The sequence below is a fragment of the Miniopterus schreibersii genome, assembly GCF_964146895.1.
Source record: "Miniopterus schreibersii genome assembly, chromosome: 22".
Classification (NCBI taxonomy): domain Eukaryota; kingdom Metazoa; phylum Chordata; class Mammalia; order Chiroptera; family Miniopteridae; genus Miniopterus; species Miniopterus schreibersii.
Genome location: NC_138124.1, coordinates 12117174 through 12137741, shown reverse-complemented (window position 1 = coordinate 12137741; position 20568 = coordinate 12117174). Strand labels below are relative to the sequence as shown.

Below are 20568 nucleotides of genomic sequence, written 5' to 3'. Positions count from 1 at the left end.
CGTCCCCAGGCAGAAGGAAGGTGGCTGGGGGCGGTGGCCGGGCCAGAAAGGACTACTAGAGAGTAAAGAGCCCGACCGAGGCTTGGCGGTGGGCTTCTACATCTGCTTATTAGCTGAACCGGCGGTGGGAACATACCACTGGCTCCTCCTCTCTTACAAACTAGAAAGGGCCTTTCATTTCCCCTGGCCTGCTGACCAACATGCTAGGATGATCACGATGCCCTTATCTAGGCTGGGCCCGCCTGTTGGGAAAGCAGTGGGCTTTCTGAGCAAGTGCAAGGTGTTTGGTTGCTATTAGAACAGTATGGACCTTTGGGGGGCAGAAGGCTGAATGCTCATTTTTGTCGTGCCCTAGGCTTGAGTTCATTCCAACGATACTTTATGGGCTTCATTTAATAAACCATATACTTATCACCAGGGGCTGGGGATAGAGAAAAATTAAAACGTAATTGTTGAGCCCGTCTCCACAGGATACTGGTCTGAGGAGGGTATGGGGTCTGAGAATGCTTTGCACAGGTGGCCATACCAGCCCTTAGCCTTGCAGGAGGATCGGGGGAGGAAAGGATAGGGTGGGGTGGGAGTCAGGAAGGCAGTGTGTGCAAGGAGGCTGTTCCAAATAGAGGCAAGACATGTGCCAAGGCGCCGATGCTTGAAGTCGCAGTGCATTCTGGAAACTGAGCAACGCAGAATGGCTGGAGCCCAGGAAGACCGAAGAGGGAGGCAGGGGCCAGCTTAGGCATTACCTTGTCACCACGATAAAAGCAACGGGAGCCTTTGTAAAGTGCCACTCTCTCTGAGAAGTATTTATAATTTGCAATTTACAACATCCCCAATTTGTAAGACCTAAACAATTTTAAAACCTAGCAAGCCTGCTTTATAACAGGAGAGAGAGAGACCGTAAGTGGTGAATTGCTCTCTAGGCTGAATATCTACTTACAATTTAAATTTGATGCGAGGAATCGTTGGCAACAAGGACTTGGAACAAATGAATAAAAACCAAAGTCTTTTTCTTTCCTGTTTTATTCTCCAATCATGTTAATACTTGAGCAAAGCATCGAGGGCTGAAATGAAGGATGGACTTTAGAAAAAAAGAAGCTGAGGGTCTGGCTGCAGCTGCTCAAAGAAAAGGTCATATCCTTTCACGTCTACCTGGCCTCATCCACTGAAAGGTGCACCTCGCCTCGCTCTGGGCTGCCGGTAGCTGAATATCACCCCTCGTCTGTTACTTTCCTAGATAGGACCTGGTGTTTGGCTGGGGCACCAGGACTCCTGGCCACAGTATATTGGATGGCACTGGTTCTGACCAGTTGATGTCCATTCTAACAGGTCAGTCCACAAGAGGGGCCAGTTGTTAAATATCTTTACTATCACCCTTGGTCCAGACCCCCAGGTGCCTTGTCAAATAGCATGTCGAAGTGGAAAAGGTGCCTCCAGTGACATGAGTCAGGTTTGCAATGCAAGGGGAATTTTCCCTCCCCACACAGCCCAAGGACACACCTGTACATCTGAGATGCTCAGGCCCCCAGCAGGTGAGCTTGTCTGGAAAGGTACGGGATAGTGCCATTCTGTCCTGTAGCATCACACTGACCTTGACTGGACCAGAGGGACACTTCAGGGAGACGAGCCTGAGTCCTCCAGGCCTCTTCATTCACCTGGGCCTTTGGGAGAACCCTGGGGAATGAGTGAGGAAGGTTGGTTCTGAGACCTATTCTGTAGTAGATCTACAGGGGAAAAGAATTCAGGGTCAGGGCAGTCTAGCATGGTGGTCAAGTGCACGGCTTTGATTTCTTGTAGAACTAAGGTCACTTGCTTTATCACTCGCAATTTATACAACCTCTCTGAGTCTCAGTTTCCTCACGGATAAACCTAACATAGCTACAGTACCTCACTGAGAGAGGTTGGTGGGGACTGAGTGAACTAGTACTTTAAAGCAGGTAGCACAGTGCCTGGCATACAGAGCTCAGAAAAGAGTAAATCTCAGCGCCACTGGTAGGTGACCATTCAGTGGCCAGAAGGATGACATGTGCTGATGTCTACAAGGCAGTTGGAATAGCTCTTGGCCCATAGCAAGCACTCAATAAATCAATAAATGATGATAACCATCATCATCTTCATCTTCATCATTATCTTAATCACTTTATTATTACTAGTTACCTCCTCTTTAACCAGAGTTCTGTCCCTCTTATGTGATTAGAGGAGCTCACCTGGGAGCTAGGGTTATACTGAGTTACAAAGGAGACCCATGCAGGCCGACCCTGTCCTTAACCCAGAGAGTGCTGCTTCTCAGGGTCAAATTTACCTAATTGTAAAAAGAGAGGTTTCTTAGAGGGAGCCCTACACTCCCTTCCCATCCTAAGGCTCTGAGTCTCAGCCTTGCCCAAGGATGGCGAGCACCCATCACTGGGCCAGACCTGGGAAGGATATTCACCCAACAGATGTTAATTGAGTGCCTTCTGAATGCCAGGTTCTGGGGACACCATGGTGGGCAAGCCAGTCATGCCCACACACCCCTCTTGGAGGTTACTCTCAAAACTGAAGCCCAAGGGACAATTAGAAAAAGATTTAGCTTATAACTTGATCCAATTGACTCTAAAATTTGGGGTGCTGCATGTGTTAATCAGAGGTTTTCCCCCCCTAAAGCCCCACCCAACCCCGGATTTGTTTGGCGTTTGCGGAGAACTTATCTTTCTACATTTCCCCTTTTGCATTCAGCCTCAGGGAGGCACTTCCACAAGTGAGTTAGAAATGTAACTTTTTTCTTTTTCATTGAATTTATTGGGGTGACGTTTGTTAATAAAATTATATAGGTTTCAGGGGAACAATCTATAACACACCATCTGTATATTGTACTGTGTGCTCACCACCCCAAGTCAAGTCTCCTTCCATCACATTTCTCTCCTTTACCTTCACCTGCCTGCCGCACCCCCTTCCCCCTGGCAGTCACCGCGCTGTCGTCTGTGTGGAAATGTAACTTTGAAAATCATCACTTAGGAAAAGAGATGTTTCTCCCAGAAAAGTCCCTGGGAAGAAAGGCCTCAGCCTCGTAATACCTTACGCGCTTCCTAGGGCAGCCACAGGGCCTCTGAGGCCACCACGTCAAACCCTCGTTTTCTAAGGAAGGGAATCAGGAGCTTAAGGAAAATGTGTCTCAGTTTTGTCCCTCCAGACAATACAGGTGTAATAATTCTTGTTCTTTCGCTTCTCATGCCTTAATCCTTGAAAAATTTACTCTGAAAAGAGGTTCCTTCCTTCTTTTCTAGCAAATCACAGGGCCCCACTGTTCATTGTTTTCCAGAAACAGCCATCCTTTTACGGTCACTGCCGTCTCCCGGGGCTGACGCGGGCAGAGCATGTGTAACCCTCCACAGCACAGGTGGAGATCAGGTTGGGGGAGGCAGGCAGGGCTGGTACAGTGACACCATGGTCTTCAGTATGGTTCGAGGTCTCCTGGAAAGGCGTACGGTGAGGAAGACAGTGCTGTCACTGGGCCGGGACACGTACCGCATGGAGCCCCCTCTGGCTGCTCAAAGTTGGAGTGGTTACAAGGATTAAATAAGTCACTGAGCTTGAAGCCTGGCATATAAGTAGATATGAGGGGCTGCTGGGGTTCCCGTCCTCTGCTCCATAGCCTTCTTTCCCCAGCCATGGCATCTCCCGGATATGTCTCCACTCCTCTGGGCTCAACACGTGTGGGGCAGGCTTGCTGTTACTGGGGTAGGTGGGCGTCTCAGGTCGGGAGTGGCCAAGCCAGGGGTCAGCCTCAGAACAGGGGCCCCAGGGCGAAGGACAGTGCCATGGAACATAACACATTTGACTTGTCTGACAGCTTTTCCCAGGCAGGGACCTCCCCCCCACGCCTCCAATGAAACAGTGCCAGGGGGCCCTCATGGCACAGGAGCGCTGGGTTTTAAATACGTATGTGAGTGCCCTTCTTGGCTCAGGTCTTGGAGCTTATGCCTGGGTGCCCTGTTGGAGCCACCTGAGTGGAGAGTGGGGCTTTACAGTGTACCTGGCAGACAGTACAGCATTATGTGCAAAGTGATGCTCCGATTGCATTTTGAAAATTAGAAGTCCCTGGCACGTGGAAGGGATTCGGTGAAAGTTCAGTGGGTGGAGGGCACGGGATGAGTGAGCCAGCGCAGCACCTCTTAGGGTTTTACAGCAGAACAGGGGGGCCGCTGGGCCGCCCTCTCGCCCTCAAGGTCAGTGGGTGGCCTGGGCCAGGCAGAGCCCATGTCTGGGGGGGGCGGGGGCTAGAGGAAGGCCCCCGACTGGGACTTCCATCACCCGAAAGCTGGCTAGCCCGTTTCCTTTCCTGCCCACGGTTTTGAGTTAAACAGCTACGGAAAGCTGTTCCCTGTCTCCGCGTGGGAGCTGGTGGCACGCGGCCGTGTATTATTAACTCGTATTTGTGAAAGTTTTCGGAGCTCTTGGTGGAAACCGAGGGTGATGCAGAGACAGAGGCAGAGGACAGGGTTCTTGGAGTGCGGTGGGGTTCACAGGAGGAATTCCGGGGTTGCAGTGACGAACAGGGGGAAAGGAGAGAACAGGAAGCGGCACCTGCCCCAGGTTGGGGTGCTCAGGGCCTGCGCATCCTGGGCCTAGGGCTGGCATTTCCTTTTCGAGGGAACTGTCAGCGTAGGGGCCAGCTCGTGCCGAGAGAATGAAATGACAAATGGGACAAAGGAGGGGCGCACGCAGCACCACGCTCGAGGAGGGCGCCTGGCTTGGCACTAGCCCCGTGGAGGAAGGGACCTGGTGCCCACTCCGAGACCTCCCCTCCTCCGGCCCCTCGGAACCCTCGCTGCCCCTGCGGGTCGGGGGCTTTTCATGGTGCGGGCGCGGAGGGGGCCGGCCCCGCGTGCACACAAGGCTGCCAGGCGGGCTGCTAGCATCAGCCTCCAGGACCCACGGCGGGTGCGTCCTGCGCGGCAAGTGCGCGCTCCTGCGAGTCCCGCGCGAGGACAGGGGCTCGCGGCCCCGCCCCACCTCTGGAGGGATCCAGAGAAAAGCTAGGGCGAGACGGCGCGCCAGGGGGCCCCGAAGACCACCGGGCGGCGGTATAGACTTTCCAGAAAGGTCTGTCTCCGCGCTGCGAGCGCACGGGAGCTCGGGGGTGCAGGGGGCGCCGTGGGTTAGCCCGTGAGGGCGGAGGTGTCAGCCCAGCCCCGCGCGCTCCGCCTCTAGCGGTTCCAGCGCGCCCCAAAGCCCGGCTCCCGGGTCGGCGGGAGGCGCGTGTGCGTGTCTGTATGTACTGGGGACACTCCCCTTCCCGGGAGCCCATACAGAGCCCCCGCCCTCCGTTCGGCCCGGGGATCCCCTCCCCCAGCGCAGAGATCCCCGCGCGTCCCCTGCCCACTTTGCCAAGGCGAGAAAGCGGCCGAGCGGGAGACAAAGAAACTCCTGCCTCCGCCACTCTGGGCCCCTCTGCCGGCCCTAGACACTCCCCGGCGCCCTCCCTCGACCCAGGCGATGTCGCGTGTGGACACTCTGGAGAAGGGGGAGGGGGCGAGACTGCTCCCCGATGCTGGCCAGCCGGAGACTGCCCGTGCTCCCTGCCCGGGGACACCCCATGGCAGCCGCGCCCCCACCCGTCGCTCATCAAACCGTCCCGGGCCCAAGGTACCGCCACCGCGACCCAAACCGCCCCCCACCTTTCCAACGCAGCGATAGGGGGGCGCGGCGCACACAAAGCGCGTTGGGGGGGTGTGCCCGAGAGTACCGGGGAGGGAGAGATCCCGCCAAGGCTGGGCACGGGCCCAGACGCAGCTATTTACCCGATTTCTTCTTCGATCTCTGAGATGTCTGCGAAGATGAGGAAGACCACGAGCAGCGTGAGCGCAGCCAGCATCCAGCTCCGGAACTGCAGCTGCATGGTGGCTTCGCGCCCCGAGACCGCGCGGGCTGGAGCGAGCGGCGGGCTGCGGGCTCGGCGGCGCGGCGGGCACCCGCGCTCCGGCAAGTCGGCGGCGACAGCGCAGACGGGGTTGCTCGGCGCCGCGAGCCGCCCGCTCCCTCTCGCTCCCGCCCGCCCCTCCTCTCCTCCCCCGCCCCTCTCCCCCTGCTTTCCCCGCCCCGCGTGGGGCTCCCGCGCAGTTTGACAGCTTTGCTCCGCGCCTCTGCTCGCCTCCTCCCACCCCCGGCAACTCCGATGTCCGGCAGCCGCCTTCGCCCATCCCGCCGCCTTCTTTCAGCTCCCGGGCGCCGGGACCTGGCCGGAGCCTGCCACCCCGCCCAGGAAGGCCGAGCTGGGCGCCGCGTCCAGGCACCCGGCTGAGCCCAGGGAAGGGCGAGCACCGCCCTGCTACCCCGCGGCTGGCAAACGCCCTCCTTCCACCGCTCTTTGTCCGGCGCCTGTTCATTCTCTAAAAGTTTTCGCGACACAAAGACCGACACCCGGGGACAGCCCCCGCGTGCGGCGGGGAGGCGCTGTCAGGCAGGCAGATGCTTCAGCAGTTGACAGATTAGGAGGAGGTTCGGGAAGGGGAGGGGAGAAGAAATATCCAAGACTGGCCAACTTTGGAGGAGATGTTGACCGCAGTTTGTGGGCCAGGGGCTGAGCCCCGAGACACCCCAACCCCCCACGCCGCCACCACCAGGCAGTCATCTTGGTCTCCACGCACAGACCGAGACTGGGTTCGGAGAGGCTCCCTGAGTTGCCTGAGGTCACACAGCCCAGGCTGGAACCCTCGGCCTAAGCTGGAGGAGTGGCTGCTTTACCCACAATGGCAGACTCGGACCGCCCTCGCTTAACCCTTGCAGTTCTGACTCCAGGCTGGACTGCATTTCTTCTGCTCTCGCCCTTGCCTGGAAAATCAGTAGCCCCCTCCTCCCACCCTAGCCCTATCTTGCTCTAAAGGCCTGCTAGAAAAGATAGCTCCTACAAGGAGTAACGTTCCCCCACCCCCAGTGCCTAATATTTGATGCTTCCCCAGTTTTAGACAATTTAACTCAACTTACATTGTGCACCAACCCTTAGCCTGGGGTGAGAAGGGCCCAGTTACGTTTTGCTGAAATTAATAATTACCTGTTTTTGTTTTTTCTTGCACTAACTATAACAATCCTGAAACCAGGAAATGTTAACTCCCCAGAAATGATCTGGTTTATTATGAAAGGGTCCCTGGGTTTGAGTTTGGGGAAAAGAGTCCTGTTTGAGAAGCTGTATGGAATGTCCTAACGGCCAGGAAAGGACTCCTGAATGAATGGGAGGGGCACATTGCCTGTGCCCCCGGGCCAGCCATACAGAGCCAGGCCTCAGAGGGGCTGGCAGTGGCTAAGTCCCTTCAGGGGGACCCTGGGAAGGTAAGAGGGGAACAATAGCCTTCCCCACCAAAGCTTGTGCCCAGAGTCCTTTTGCCTCTTGGTGTGTAGGAAAGACTAGCAGGAGGGAGGCTTCCCAGCCAGGGGGCTGCTGGACAGCCTGCAGGAGGAGTTCCCATCACGCTGCCTGGAGATCAGGAGAAGAAAGCAGCACAGAGAAAGGGGAAAGCTCGGCGTGTGCGGAGCAGATGTCTTTTCCCCAGAGGAGGGGTGTCCCAATTCCCTTGTTAGCACCTCATGTCTTTCCCAGCCCCTTGCAAAATTCAGGCACTATTATGGCGAACTCCTCTAAATTACCACTTATTTTTCTTGGGGGGAGACTGTTGGATGCCACTCTTCCCATCCCTTAGAAATGGTAACACATCAAAAGAGGGTTTCCACCAGCACTCCAGGCCATGTGGTCTAACCAGTCGTTTCTCTGAATTTTCTGAGTGCCTAGATCTTTTCTGAGTGCCTAGATCTTTCCCTCTGTCTCGCTGGGTGGTTTAGGAGCTCTGGAGCTGTATTTATCATTTTATCTTATTTTTCTGAGATGAATGGTTGGGATACCTGAACAAGGAGAGGTGTGAACAGGGTGCAGCTGTTAACGCTGCTCAATATTCCAGGCAGGCAGTCCTTCGCTCCATCACTCAACAATATTGTGCACCTACCCTCTGCCAGGCTCTGGGCTAGGGACTCGAGATACAAAGAGGAGAGACACACATTTCCTGCCCTCTAGTGGCTCACGGTTCAGGAGGAAGACAGATGTGTAAGTGCATAATTATGATATGGGATGTGAGCTGCAACCCAGCTATGGTCTCCTGAGTGGCTTATAATTGATTAATAAGATCGCCCAAGAGCAAGAAGAAGCTGGCTAGCCCCGCTCTCTGCTCTCTGCTTCTCTACCAACTACACTCTTGCTGTTCGGAACATCGTGGGGTGGCTGTGGTGATCCTAAATTCCCCTGGGTCAGGTAAACCGCACAGCCACCAGCAATGTTACAACAGACTCTATTTGCGTTTCCCATGTTATCATCCCAGGCTCAGAGCCTCCCTCCTTTGGACTCACTTATAAAGAGCCATTAAGAGCAGCCAGGAAAAGTGGAAACTTATTGAATAAGTGTCCACCCTTTATAGAGAAATCCTTGTAACCAGACCCGCAGAGCAACGCCCCTCAGTGCATCTGCTGGGAAACAGAGCTAGCTTTGTACTGCGGAGGCTGTCCCTGCACAGAGTTACTGAGACGGGACTCGACTCAGAGGGTGTTCGGGACCCCCCGTGATAGCTGACCATGAAACTCTCTATAAGGACACGTAAGGTCTGACTCCACATGGGCTAGCTGCTTTTACAGAAAACTCAGTTTGTTCCTGGAAAGAGGAGGCACGGTCAGATTGGCAGCAAGTGTCCTGTCTGGTGATGCTGAGTAAACTGCCACCAGGACACAGCTTGGCTCAGCCACCCTGGCCCCTCCTCTCCTGACCCCTCTGTCTAAGCAAGTCCCTTTTCCTGCCCTGCTTTTTCCAGAAAAGCGGAAGATACCACAGTAAGCACTTCTGTAGGCTAAGTCATTAACTGTTTGGGTTGAGACGGAGGAGTTATGTGGGAGTGGCAGCAAATTAAAAGTCATTACCATCCATTAACATTTTAACTCAATTAGTAGAGTATATTAGCTATTCAGACAACTAATAAGGCCCTGGAAAGTGCATATGAATGAGGGATCGAGGAGCAGGAAGCTCTGCAGAGGCCAGAAGGGGCTTAACCGGGTCACGCCCAGCCGCTGGACGCCCCTTCCTTAGCTCTGACACTGGCTAAGGGCGTATTTCTCCTTCCAGCTGCCAACCTCCAAAGGGGACCACCACCCAGAGCTGAAATTCCTGGAAACTCCAAAACTGAATCTACCTTTTACACTTCTGACTAGCCCCTGCCCTGCCACCTCTTACCCCCCAGATATATAGAGTTTTCACACAAGCTACTTCTTGGGAGTAATAAAGAATCCTCCTGGTAATCCTTTCATGGGGCCACCATTGTCTTCATTTGTAAATTCTGACTATATCCCCTTAGTTCCAGTAAGTCGGGATTCAGGGAACGAGTTTATCTTAACTCCCTGCACACCTGTCAATAGCAGTGAGACCGTAACCATCAATCTCAGTTTTCATCTTTCCATGTGGAACAGACTAGTCTTTTCAGTCAATTCAACTTAAAAAAAAAAAAGCCCAATATTTAAATAACAATTTTCTTATCTAAAATTGTGACTTAGTACCCAACACCCTCGAACTTACTGAGAAAGCAGTTTAGCATGCTAACTACAGAGAGGGAATGGCCTTGCTTTTTCTGTGAAGGGGGGGCTGTGAATAGCTCTACGTCCGGTGTGGGGGTGTCAAGAGGTACAATATCATAGTTGCAACAGACTAATAGGCTATTGTGTTTCTGCACCTCCAGCAACCGAGAGAACCGGCCTTCTCTTTTGAAATCTACACTAAATTTGAATTCTCACAAATGTACCGTTCTCCCCGTCAGAATCAGAATCCCAGCAGCAACAACACGGAACAGTAAATGGACACATTTGCATTCCATTTGTAGCTTTTGTAAATAGCAAAATTGTATATTAGCTACAGAAAGAAAAGAAATATGTCCAGACGATTGCTGTAAATGTTTCTGGGATTAGCAGCAAGAGATCTTGGGAGGGATGTGGGCATGAGCTCCACAGGGAGTTGGAGGTGATAGAAGAGAGAGGGGATGATTCAGTATTTTTTTTTTTTTTTGCTGGAATTTTTCCAGACTTTTCAGTTAGGATTAAAGGTGGTTTTGAACCCAAGCACAAAGTCAGGTACCAGATGGGAGAGACGAAGGAAAAGGAATGTCCTCTCACGATTCCCACCAGTGCTTCACTGTAATCTCTGAATTAGCTCCCCCAGCTTGGCCCAGAGTCCAGCATGACTGCCCCCCATGAGGCATCTGAGGGAGCTGGGCCAAGTCAGTCATCCCTGACTCCCAGCAACGTTTGGATCGGGGACCTCCACATTTTCAGAGTTGGGAGGGGAGGGCAGAGATAGTGCGTTCCTGTCCATTCACTCATTTAACAGGTGCTGCTGCGTCACCTGTCGTGTGTCTGGAATTACCCTAGAGGAGGGTGAGGCACAGGCCCAGTTCCTGCCCTTGTGGAGCTCAGATTCCTGTGGGATTTTACAGATTGAAAACCCTGGGACCCAGAGACCACGAGACTTGCCCACGGGAGCTTCAGAGCTGAGAGCAGATTCTAGCTGGCCTGTCTCCTAGTTGAGTTCAGTGCTGGCTCTCCTGCAAGTACACTTCTTCATGACATTTCAGTGGGATTGCAAACTCCCACGGGACAGGGGACCTTTCTTCTCATCTAGTTTCATATTATCTAGCATGGTAGAAACCCCATCAGTACCTGTTCTCGCCATGGGGAATCTCAAGCCACCAACATCACACAACTGAAGGCAGCCTTGGGAGGCAGTGTGCACCAAGGTGGAGTATTTCCACCATATACATACAATACGTGAAATAATCTCAGGAGCATACACAATAGCAAAAGGCAAAAAATAAAATTAGGAAGTGATGAGTTCTGCATATGTATTGCCTTTGCTTTTAGTATAATCTATTTAATTGTGAGTTTAATTTTTAGTAACGGCTCTGCTGAACAATCTGCATGAGTCATCTCCAGGCCAACACTGGTGACCAGTGGCAACGGGAACTTGCCATAGTCACGATCAACTTGGTGGGCGTGCTCGGTGAAACCCTGTTTCTAAAATAAACTCCAGACGAGATAGTCTCCAAAGTCATGGCCACACTCCCCAGAATGTCAGCCTGCTGGGATCTTAGCACAAAACATGTCAAAGGAGAGTGACCCTTAGCCCCAAGTGGATTTCCTGTCACATGTCCCTTCGGGAGTTGAACGCATGTGTCTCAAGCACTTAGTAGAACTTGGGCATAAAGTAAGTGATCATTATATATGGACTTTTGTTTTTCATTTAGGATAACGCAGAAGTAGGAAGGGTATATGTAAAATGCAAACAGTAGTTATCCCTGGATGGTAAAATTGGGTGGTTCTTTATTTTTCTTCAGACTTGTCTCCATTTTATAAATTTTCTACAACGATCATAAATTACTCCGTAATCAGGAAAAAAGTCATTAAAATTTGTTGTGCCTATTTTCTCTGCACTGAATTTTTTTCTGCCACAGTTTAATATTCCTTCTCAATAACCCAATATAAACACACATATTTAGTAAAGAAAATTGGTTTTGCAAACAATATCCCATCTTCCTTTGATATTTTGTAGGTATCTACCTAATATTCGCATGGCAGTTTCTGATGTAGAAAAACACTCAACACAGCTTTGTCCCACTGGCGTTGGAAGCCCTGGAGATGCTTCCCTCTCCTACTCTTCTCACCTGAGCCTCCTCCTCATCTAACCTGGACTTCTCTGCCCTGGGTCACAGCCACACCCCAGCTTCTGGAGCAGAGGGGCAGTTCAGAGATCCTTGTGCAGGGAGTGGACGCCCCGAACCCCACCAGCCACTTCCCCTCTCGGCCTCAATTCTGCTGCCGATGGTTTTCTGCAGGCAGCAATACGGAGTATACACTAAAACGAGGGCTGGAGGAGCAACATTGACATCCAAGGACCCTAATCAAGACATGCTTTCTTTTCAAATCTCTCTCTGAAAAGTAATGGAAAAAATATCCTCAGGTGAGGATGGAAAAAACAGTAAAAAAAAAGTTTCCCCCGACAGTTTTTTGTTTTTTTTAGAGATTATAAAATTTTTATTGTCTCAATCTCTCCCAAACTCTAGGAGGGCATTGTTACTATTTAACATCCATTAGAGTTAACATTCTTGGAAAGACTATGATTACAACCTAGTAGCAGTGCGTGTTTTTGTTACAAATATTCTTTACGATACATTATAATCCCATGTGTAACTGAAGCTTCAAGTAAATGTTTACCAATAGGGAGATAATTTTGACAATTCTCAATGATTATAGAGATTTGTAGCCGTGTAGGTGCCTTTATGTCAACATATTATTGGTAATAGCTGTCATTTGCTAGCTTGCAAGTCCTTGGTCAGTAACAGAACCCCTCCCCCTATTGTCGTGATCCAGTGGAGTAAACACAGTCCATTTTGCAGGTTTCTGGAAATTCACTGAGATGACAAATGAGTGCTAGGTCACCCTTTGGGTCTGAAAGCAGCTCATTAAATTTTCCTGAGTGGCCCTGGGAGCGAGGCTGGCTTCCAGCCATCTGACATCACAGGGAGGTAGATTGGGCACAGAATGGCAATACTTGTGAACACTTAAGTTACTCACATACAAGTGAGAGAAATGCCACGTGACTTTCCCACTGTAGCTGCACGTGGGTCCCAGAGAGATTAGGAAGGCCAGTTTGATCTTACAGTTTTCTTTCAAAGGGAAAAAGCCAAGGTCTGAGATCAGGAAAGGCTCCATAGCGGGTTATTACAGGCCTTTAAGTGCCCATAAGATCCTCAGCCAAACTCTAAATTTTTCCAGAGGGACCCACTGGCTCAAGTCCATGGTCTCAGCTGTTAGTGTGGATTGCGGTTCCTGAGCTGTGGGGGATGGTTATAAAGGAAGGGAGCCCGGTGACAGCTGGAGAACTCGGGAGACCTTCGCGGTGTCCTTCCTTTCCCCTTGTCCTCTGTGAATAAACCCCCCTTGGCCCATTTGGGACCAGTTTTCTAACACTTATTTTGCAGTTTTTAAGGTGTAAGGGACTTCATCTGGCATTTTATAAGGACCTCCTGCGTTCTCAGCACTGTCCTTCTTTAACACCTGGATCGCTAACTTCTGGTTCTCACGTATTTTATAAAGCTGCTATTTTCCGTAGTGCAGCTCATGTCCAAAGATCGCGGGTTATTGTGGCTCCAGGCCCAGCAAAGGGGCCACATCGTCCTGTCCCCTTCCTTCTCTTGTGCTCGGCAGCCCCTGAGAGGGGCAGACCCCTTGGCACAGGGCGAGCGCCCGGGGCTCAGACCACAGCAGGCCTTGGGCAGAAGTGTGCCAACAAGGAGGAAAGCAGAGCTACATTCATTTCAGGCTCCATTAGGGCCATGCGCTGGGCGAGGAAATCAATGGAAAAGATGAAGCTGGCAGGAAAAGAACTACTTTTTCTCCGTTTCTAGGAAGGAATTGACCACAAATAGTGATGGGGAAGAAATCACGAAGCAGCACCCATTGTTAAAAAATATAGACATTTAAAAATCACATGCAACAAACATTTTGTTGTTGCTGTCAGCTCCAATAAAGATAACCACTAAAACACATAATTTCGGTTTTGTCTTCCTTCGCCTGGCAAAACACCGGCTAGGACTCAGGACTATAGCACACGGTCGTCATCATGGGAGCCAGACGCTTTGAATGAAACAGCAGTTAGCATTCCCAGGCTGCTCCGGCCATCTGAAAAGGTAAACTCTTAAGTATCAATAATATTGATGGTTCATCGCAATTTGCTGGCTAATAGCAAACCATTTTACAGCTTTGCCTTCAGAAGCCAGTGAAGAGAGGGCTTCCGTAGGGAGTTGCCAGCCACGCAAAAGTCTACTGACAACATACAACAGAAGAGGCATTTTTGGAGATGTGGGTGGGAATACAGTTTTGATGTTTGTAAAATAGTCTCCGCAGAATCAATCCTTATTCTGCTTTTATGCAGCTTGTGAATTTATGGGCCATTCCACGAAAGGAGGAATTTTTTCTCCCTACCAGTCGTTCGATTTCTTTTATGCGGTCCATCGGGAAGGTTTCCTTTCCACTCATCGCCAAGGCTTTTCCATGCTTTTGCGGTCCTGCTGTAATAGCTGCGGGCAGCCACCAGGTGGCACTGTGCCAGGGAGGGGCCTGGAAATGAATTGCTGGGCTAAGCCAGTGCCCGGTCGGTACAGGGCCTGGGAGAAATCAAGAGAGAGAGAACCCCGGGAGGACACACTGCCCAGAAGGCAGCAAGAATCTTGCATTTTGCCTGTGACCTGCGTAGACTCGCCGAAGCCAGTTTCAATCACCACATAACGAATTGCGATGAAAAGTAGACATAGTATCTCTGGAAATCAGTATTCAAGGCAAGCAAACGGAGGGGAGGTGGACCTGGATCACCAAAAACTGGTTGGAAACATCCAAGTTACCTCTGCAGAGGGTCCTTTTCTTAATCTCCTCCCGGCCTTGGTGAAGAAACTAAATTTGAGCAGTTCTCCAGATAATTGATAATGGGAATCAATAATAGATTGACTCCTTGCACTATTTATGAAAATCAATAATAGACACCTTGCACTGTCGCTGACTTGGGCACAATCAAAGTAGATGTGAATTTCCAGCTGTTTAAATTCAAAAGTTAAAAAATGTGAAATGTCCCCCTTTTCTCAGTTGTCCTGAGATGTAGAAGACAAAGAATCAGTGTTTCTCCTGACGGTCCTTCCCCTCCCCCAAAGACGGTATATGAAATAGCAGATCCACTTCCTTAGGGAAGGGGGATGAGGGTGATATTAGTACACTATTCGTGTCCTCACAGCTCAGGTAAGATATTAAATATCTTCCTCTGTGTGCCCAGCATGGGGCCCGACGCTCTGATACTTAAGAAACAGAAGCAAGAGCTTCGCAAAAGATCCCTGATTCAGTGACGGGTGACGCTTGTAGCATGTCGCACAGATAGAGCTGCACCCCGCCCGTCATTAACTTAATGGATTCCTCTAGTCAGTCCTCCAGGGATGTGGAGTGGAAGCTCCTGAGCTTCACGGCGAGTGTGGGTGTGTTTATAAATGCATCTCTCGTTACTCCCAGGTTCTGAAAGTGAGAGAGCTCCGCTCCCGCAGCAGGTAAGTGGCGGGTGAACGCGGCGCCCAGGAGCTGCCACCACTCGTTCCTTCGCTTGTGCTTTGTGAGACCTGGCTTTGTCTCCCAAGAAGAGAACGCTTAGTGCTTTTTGTACCCTTTTTGCATCTGGGGGTTCCTGCTGGCCCATTTCATCTGCCTTTTTTTTTTTTTTTTAACTGCTCCTTTCAGGTCGCCTGCATGAGGCGGTTGGTTTGCTTAGGGAGTGCTTTTTTCCATATTCTTTGTCTCTGTCTCCTCTTTGCTTACTCCCTCGTCAACCATCTGCAGACAGCATCTTGCCCACCATTCCTGCCAAGGGGCTCTTATCTACCTTGCAGTCAAAGAAGCTGACTTTCTGTCTCCATCTTACCAGACCCCCCAGCAGCATCTGACTTGGTCAGCCCCCCATTCCTCTTCAAAGACTTCCAACCCTAGGCTTCTCTTGGCTGGCCCTCTCCTCTCTTGTTTTTGACCATTTCCCCCTCTTCTGGTCAACCAGGGCCCAGTTTTGAGTCTCTTAATATATCTTCTGTAGCAACACACATTCAGTAGTAGGTCTGGGGGAGCAAGGTGAAGCTCATTCTGCCGGCCCAGGGGCCATACTTTGAGAACCATTGATCTAAACCATCTCAGTTAATGGTACCTCTGTCTACACAGTAGGCCAGACACCTAGGAGTCATTTGGATTCTTCTCTTTCCTTCAAGGCCATGGCCAGGACCTTAGTTGTTTAGATGAAGAACCTGAAGGTTAAAGAGTTTATATGACTTGACCAAGGCCTCATGCTACTATGTGGCATTTAAACCCATTCACCTCTGAGGCTGGCTGTTGCCAGATCCTACGCTCTCCTCCCTCTCTGGGATAGACCTGCTACAGTTGTTCAACTGGGAAACTTCTTTGTATCTGCATCTCTTTCTCTGTGAAAACTGAGGAGGCATCTCCAGCTGAAAAGTTGGAGGTTTAAGAAGTGAGCGTTCCTGTATGACATGGTCATTTAGAAGAGCAGCCAGCCATTTGACTAGGAAAGAGGGGCCGAGTTCCTGAGCAGAGTTGGGGGCCTGTTTGCGATTTGCGGGTAAATTTAAAGTGAGTTCAGCGTGCACAGGCATTGCTGGGTTTTCCTCCAGCAATGTTCACACGGGCCACTGTAGATCTAGGATCAAGACCCAGGAGAGGAATCGCTGAATCAGGGATCAGATACATTTCACATTTTGGTGGCCATTGCCAATGGACTGTCCCTTCCAAATGTGTCTCCGCACCTGCTCATACAGCACTGTAGCAGACTTGGTGATCTTGCCATCTGCTACGTGGGAAAAAATTGGTAGTTTGGTGTTTTAAATGCAAATTATTTCATTATATGTGAGAGTGAACATCTTTTCTTATGCTTTTTCTATGAACTGCCTATTCACGATGGGGACTAATTTAGAATTTTAGAATAGTCAAGTTAAAGAGAAAAATGCATTGTTTGTCTAAGCTGCTGAACAAAATTATAAAATATCCAGGAGGAGGTTCTAATACCTTGGGGTTAAGGTTTAGACACTGGTGTCAGAGGTGTAGGCCTTTTATGGAAAGAAGGCTTTTCTCTGTCCTGGCTAGAAACCTGTTAGTTGGGCCACACCCTCAAAAGCACCGTCATCTCCTTCAGGTGCAGGTGCCTCAACCGGAGGCTGGTACCCAGGTTCCCAGATCCCCCCCAGCAATCCCCTATCTAATCACAGGTGAAACTTTCCCCATGCGCCAGTCCCAGGGAGACGCTGAAAGGGAAGGAAAAGCAATTAATAAAATGGAACAATAAAATAAATCCTCTGACTTATAGGTTTGGTGGGAGCTGTGAGTCAGAATTATGCGTTTGGCAGCATGGAAATGATACTAATGAATGCACAACTTATGAATCTTACCCTTTTTAACCTGCCATATAACTCCCTAACAGAAGCCGAGACTCCTAAATCTAGTAAGTTTGTCTAAACTGAGACCCATGGGTGCATGCACACACTGAGCTGTTGCACATTTTTAACCTGGAGTGAGAAAAAAATAAATCTTCTGGATTCCTCCCTCTCTCTCTGTCTCTCTGTCTCTCTCTCTCTCTCTGTGTGTGTGTGTGCGTGTGTGTGCATGCATGTGCAGATGAATGGCTTTTAAACAGTGGTCTGTGAAGTCCTGGGTCCTACTGTGTGGTTCCAGACATCAGTGAGAGCCAGTGGAAGGGCTGCCTTCTCAGAAGCAGCTCTGCCCTTATTATCTGTTTAGATCATGCTTCTGTCAATGAAGAAAAGTATTCTGCTGTCAATAACACCCTTGGGGTGCTTCTAAGGACCCTCCTATGTGCCATGGACTATGTTGAAGTCTTTATGGACTTTAGCTCACTTAACTTGGACAACTGGCCAACAAGTCTCTCAGTGTGACAGGTGACAAAATTGAGACTGAGAAAGGTGATGTGGCCTGGCCAAGGCCCCCCAGCTAGTGAGTGATGAGGCTGAGGTGGACTTAATGTCCCCGCACCCCCAATTCATATTTTGAAGCCCCAACCCTCCATGTGATGGTATTTGGAGATGAGGCCTTCGGGAGGTAATTAGGTTTAGATGAAGTCGTGAGGGCGGGGCCCTCCTAATGGGCTGAGTGTCCTTTTAAGAAGACACACCACAGGGCTTGTTCTTTCTGTTCTCCAGGTGAGGACACACAAGAAGGTGGCCGTCTGCAAGCCAGGAAGAGAGCTCTCACCAGAACCTGATCATGCTGGCACCCTGTTCTTGGACTTCCAGCCTCCGGAACTGTGAGAAAATGGCTTTCTGTCGTTTAAGCCCCCCCATCTATGGCATTTTGTTATGGCAACCTGAGCAACCGAGACACTGGGTTCCAACCCACGTCTCTCTGGCCGCAGCACACCGTGGTCATTTCCGCGTGCCCTGTCTTTCTCCAGGCGGTCTGCAGATCCATTAGGCTGCTCTGTTTAAGTGTCACACAGTAACGGTAAAATAACCCCCGACAAAGAACATGCAGATTGCCCTGAGAAGCCTGTAATGCTCTTCTGGCACAGTTTGGAGTGCTTTAACTTGTCCTAAGGATACTGTCCAAAGGGAGATATTTAATTCCCTTCTTTTGACAGGAAGGAGTTCATAATCAATAATTCTGTCATCCACAGAAGACCACCTATCACACAGGGTCCTGGGTTCTATATAACTCTGTTTCATGGAAGCTAATAAAACATCCTAAGCAATAGAATTTCCCCTCACAGAGAAGTCTTTCTTTCACTCTCCCCCACGTTTGGCCTTTGACAAATAGATTTGGTTGGACGTACATGCCAGGCTTGTTCAGGGTGGATCATACATTTTGTCAAAACATCTAAAGTCGGAACCATATTGAGAGCTCCTCAGGGAACTCGTCAGATCCAAAATACCTATAAAAAAGGAAAATTGCTCCTGATTTTTTTTTTTCCTGTGGGTGAAAGGGGGCTGAGAACCAAGTTCATTGTCCAGCTTCCCTCTGGAATGCTCTTGGTTCCAGGCCCTTGCCTGTCGGTGGCCTTGACCTTGGGCAGTAATTTAAGGTCATCGGACCACAGGGATGTTCAGCCTTTGTCTGTAAAACTCTCCCGTATTTTTGATGCCAGCCAAGACATTGTGCACCCCCCCCAGCCTTTCTCTGCTCCATCTCCAGCTTCTTGATTGAAAGACTTTTTCCATTCCCCACCCTCACTCTTGCCCTCCCGCCACTGAAGAACCAAATGAAGTTACAGATCTGAGGTCTCCGGGACTCTCTCCCACTTCCTCTCGGGCAAACGGGATGGGCAACTTTCCCTTTGAATAAACACGTTGATTTTTTTTTTTTTTTTAAGTATAAAAGTAACACATATCTGGAAGTTATTTTAAAATTTACTTTAAAATCTATCATTCGACGCAACTACTATGACATTTTGATTAGCTTAATATTTTTTCCTATGTAAAACATTTTAAATATAAATATTAAGAAAGTGTGTACACACGTTTGTATCCTAGTTTTTCATGAAACATGGAATTTTCCAAGTTCTTACGGCAGCATAACTATTTTAAAATTACTACACAGTTAGTGAAACGTGGGGGCAGTTCATTATGGAGAGAAGGCGAAAGGCTTTAGAGCCCACAGACTTGTCTTCAGGCATCTTTGGCCACTTACCGTTGATGTGATTTACATGTTCTCTCTGTGCCTCCGTGTTCTCATTTCTAAAACAAGTAATAGCATCTGCCCCTTACAGAGGTAGGTATAAGGTTCTAATGAGGGAAAGTCCATTAAGCGTTGGTATTCCCTATACCTGGTGGCCATTTGGCTATGATTAAAGAGTGGATGCGTGATCCTGAGCTCTTCCCCAGTTCTTGGGCACCCCATAACTCTCATCTCCACGTTGGTGCCCAGCGGATCCCCTGTTTCCCAGGAGACTTCGCAGCAGGTCTTAAAAGCTAATGCACTTGTGCTTGCTGCCTTGGCCATTGCATTTCTAGGCAGTGTGAGCTGTTGTTAAACAAGTAATGAATGATATGAGCAAAGATCCAAGGACCCGCTGGCCTCCTAAAATGTTCCAAGAGAGTGTGCTATTGGCACCAGTGCCTCTGGACTCCAATCTGTGCCTGGAGAGCCAAGGACACCAATTCAATTTACCTAAAATCAGTCCAACAGAAAATACTTCCAGAATGCTTTCTTCTGGCCAAACTGCCTTCTAATTGGGGAGTAAGACTAGGTCCCCAGTCTCTATGTAGAGGGAAGAGACAGACAATAAAAGTTTCAGCCAAGGTCAGCATGTGGTAAGTGATGAAAAGTGACAAGACGTCGGGGTGGGCCATTTTATAAAGGTGTCTGGGAAGGCCCCTCCTAGAGCAGCTTCTGAAGGAAATGGAAGAGCCAGCCCTATGAATATGCCAGTAGGGTGGCCAACACCCCTATTTGTCCAAGATTGAGGGGTTTCCTGGGAAGCAGACTTTCAGTGCTAAAACCAGGACAGTTTTAGGCAAATTGAGATGATTGGTCACCACAGGAAGTACCTCAGGCACAGGAAACAGCAGGTGAAAAGGCTGCTAAGAGGGAAAGAACTTGGTATGTTTCGGGAATGTCCAAGAGGCGGATAGGATGGGCATGTGGTCAAGCAGGGGAGAGAGGAGACAAGTGTGGAGGGGGGCAGGGCCAGGCCACGCAGGGCCTCGATGGCTGCGGGGAGGGCGGTTGGACGGTGGTCTCTAGGTGTTCAGGTGCAGGGAGATGGGGGAGGCAGGGAGCAGGACCTGCAAAGGCAGGGCTCTGTGGCCACAGGGAGTGAGGCCTGCAAGCTCCCCTCTGCTGGGGCAGGTGGGCACAAAGCCACAGTAGCCACATCCTAGAGGGCCCCGCGGGCCCGGCTGTGTTAAAGCTCTTCCTTCTCGGCTCCCTGGCTGGGAGCCCGGTCACCGCACACCTGGGAGAATGCGGTTAGTGGGT

General features: G+C 50.2%; 1 protein-coding gene across 4 annotated transcripts in view; it reads right to left on the bottom strand.

Moving 5' to 3' along the window:
* ST8SIA2 (ST8 alpha-N-acetyl-neuraminide alpha-2,8-sialyltransferase 2) overlaps positions 1–6050 on the bottom strand; it is a 42058-nt gene extending 36008 nt beyond the window's left edge. For all 4 annotated transcript variants that reach the window (XM_081124400.1, XM_081124401.1, XM_081124402.1 and 1 more), the window contains exon 1: positions 5778–6050. In XM_081124400.1, the coding sequence (XP_080980526.1) occupies positions 5778–5875 (98 nt within the window). In that variant the 5' untranslated portion in view covers positions 5876–6050. The remainder of the gene's footprint in view (positions 1–5777) is intronic.
* Between the last annotated feature and the right edge of the window lie 14518 nt (positions 6051–20568).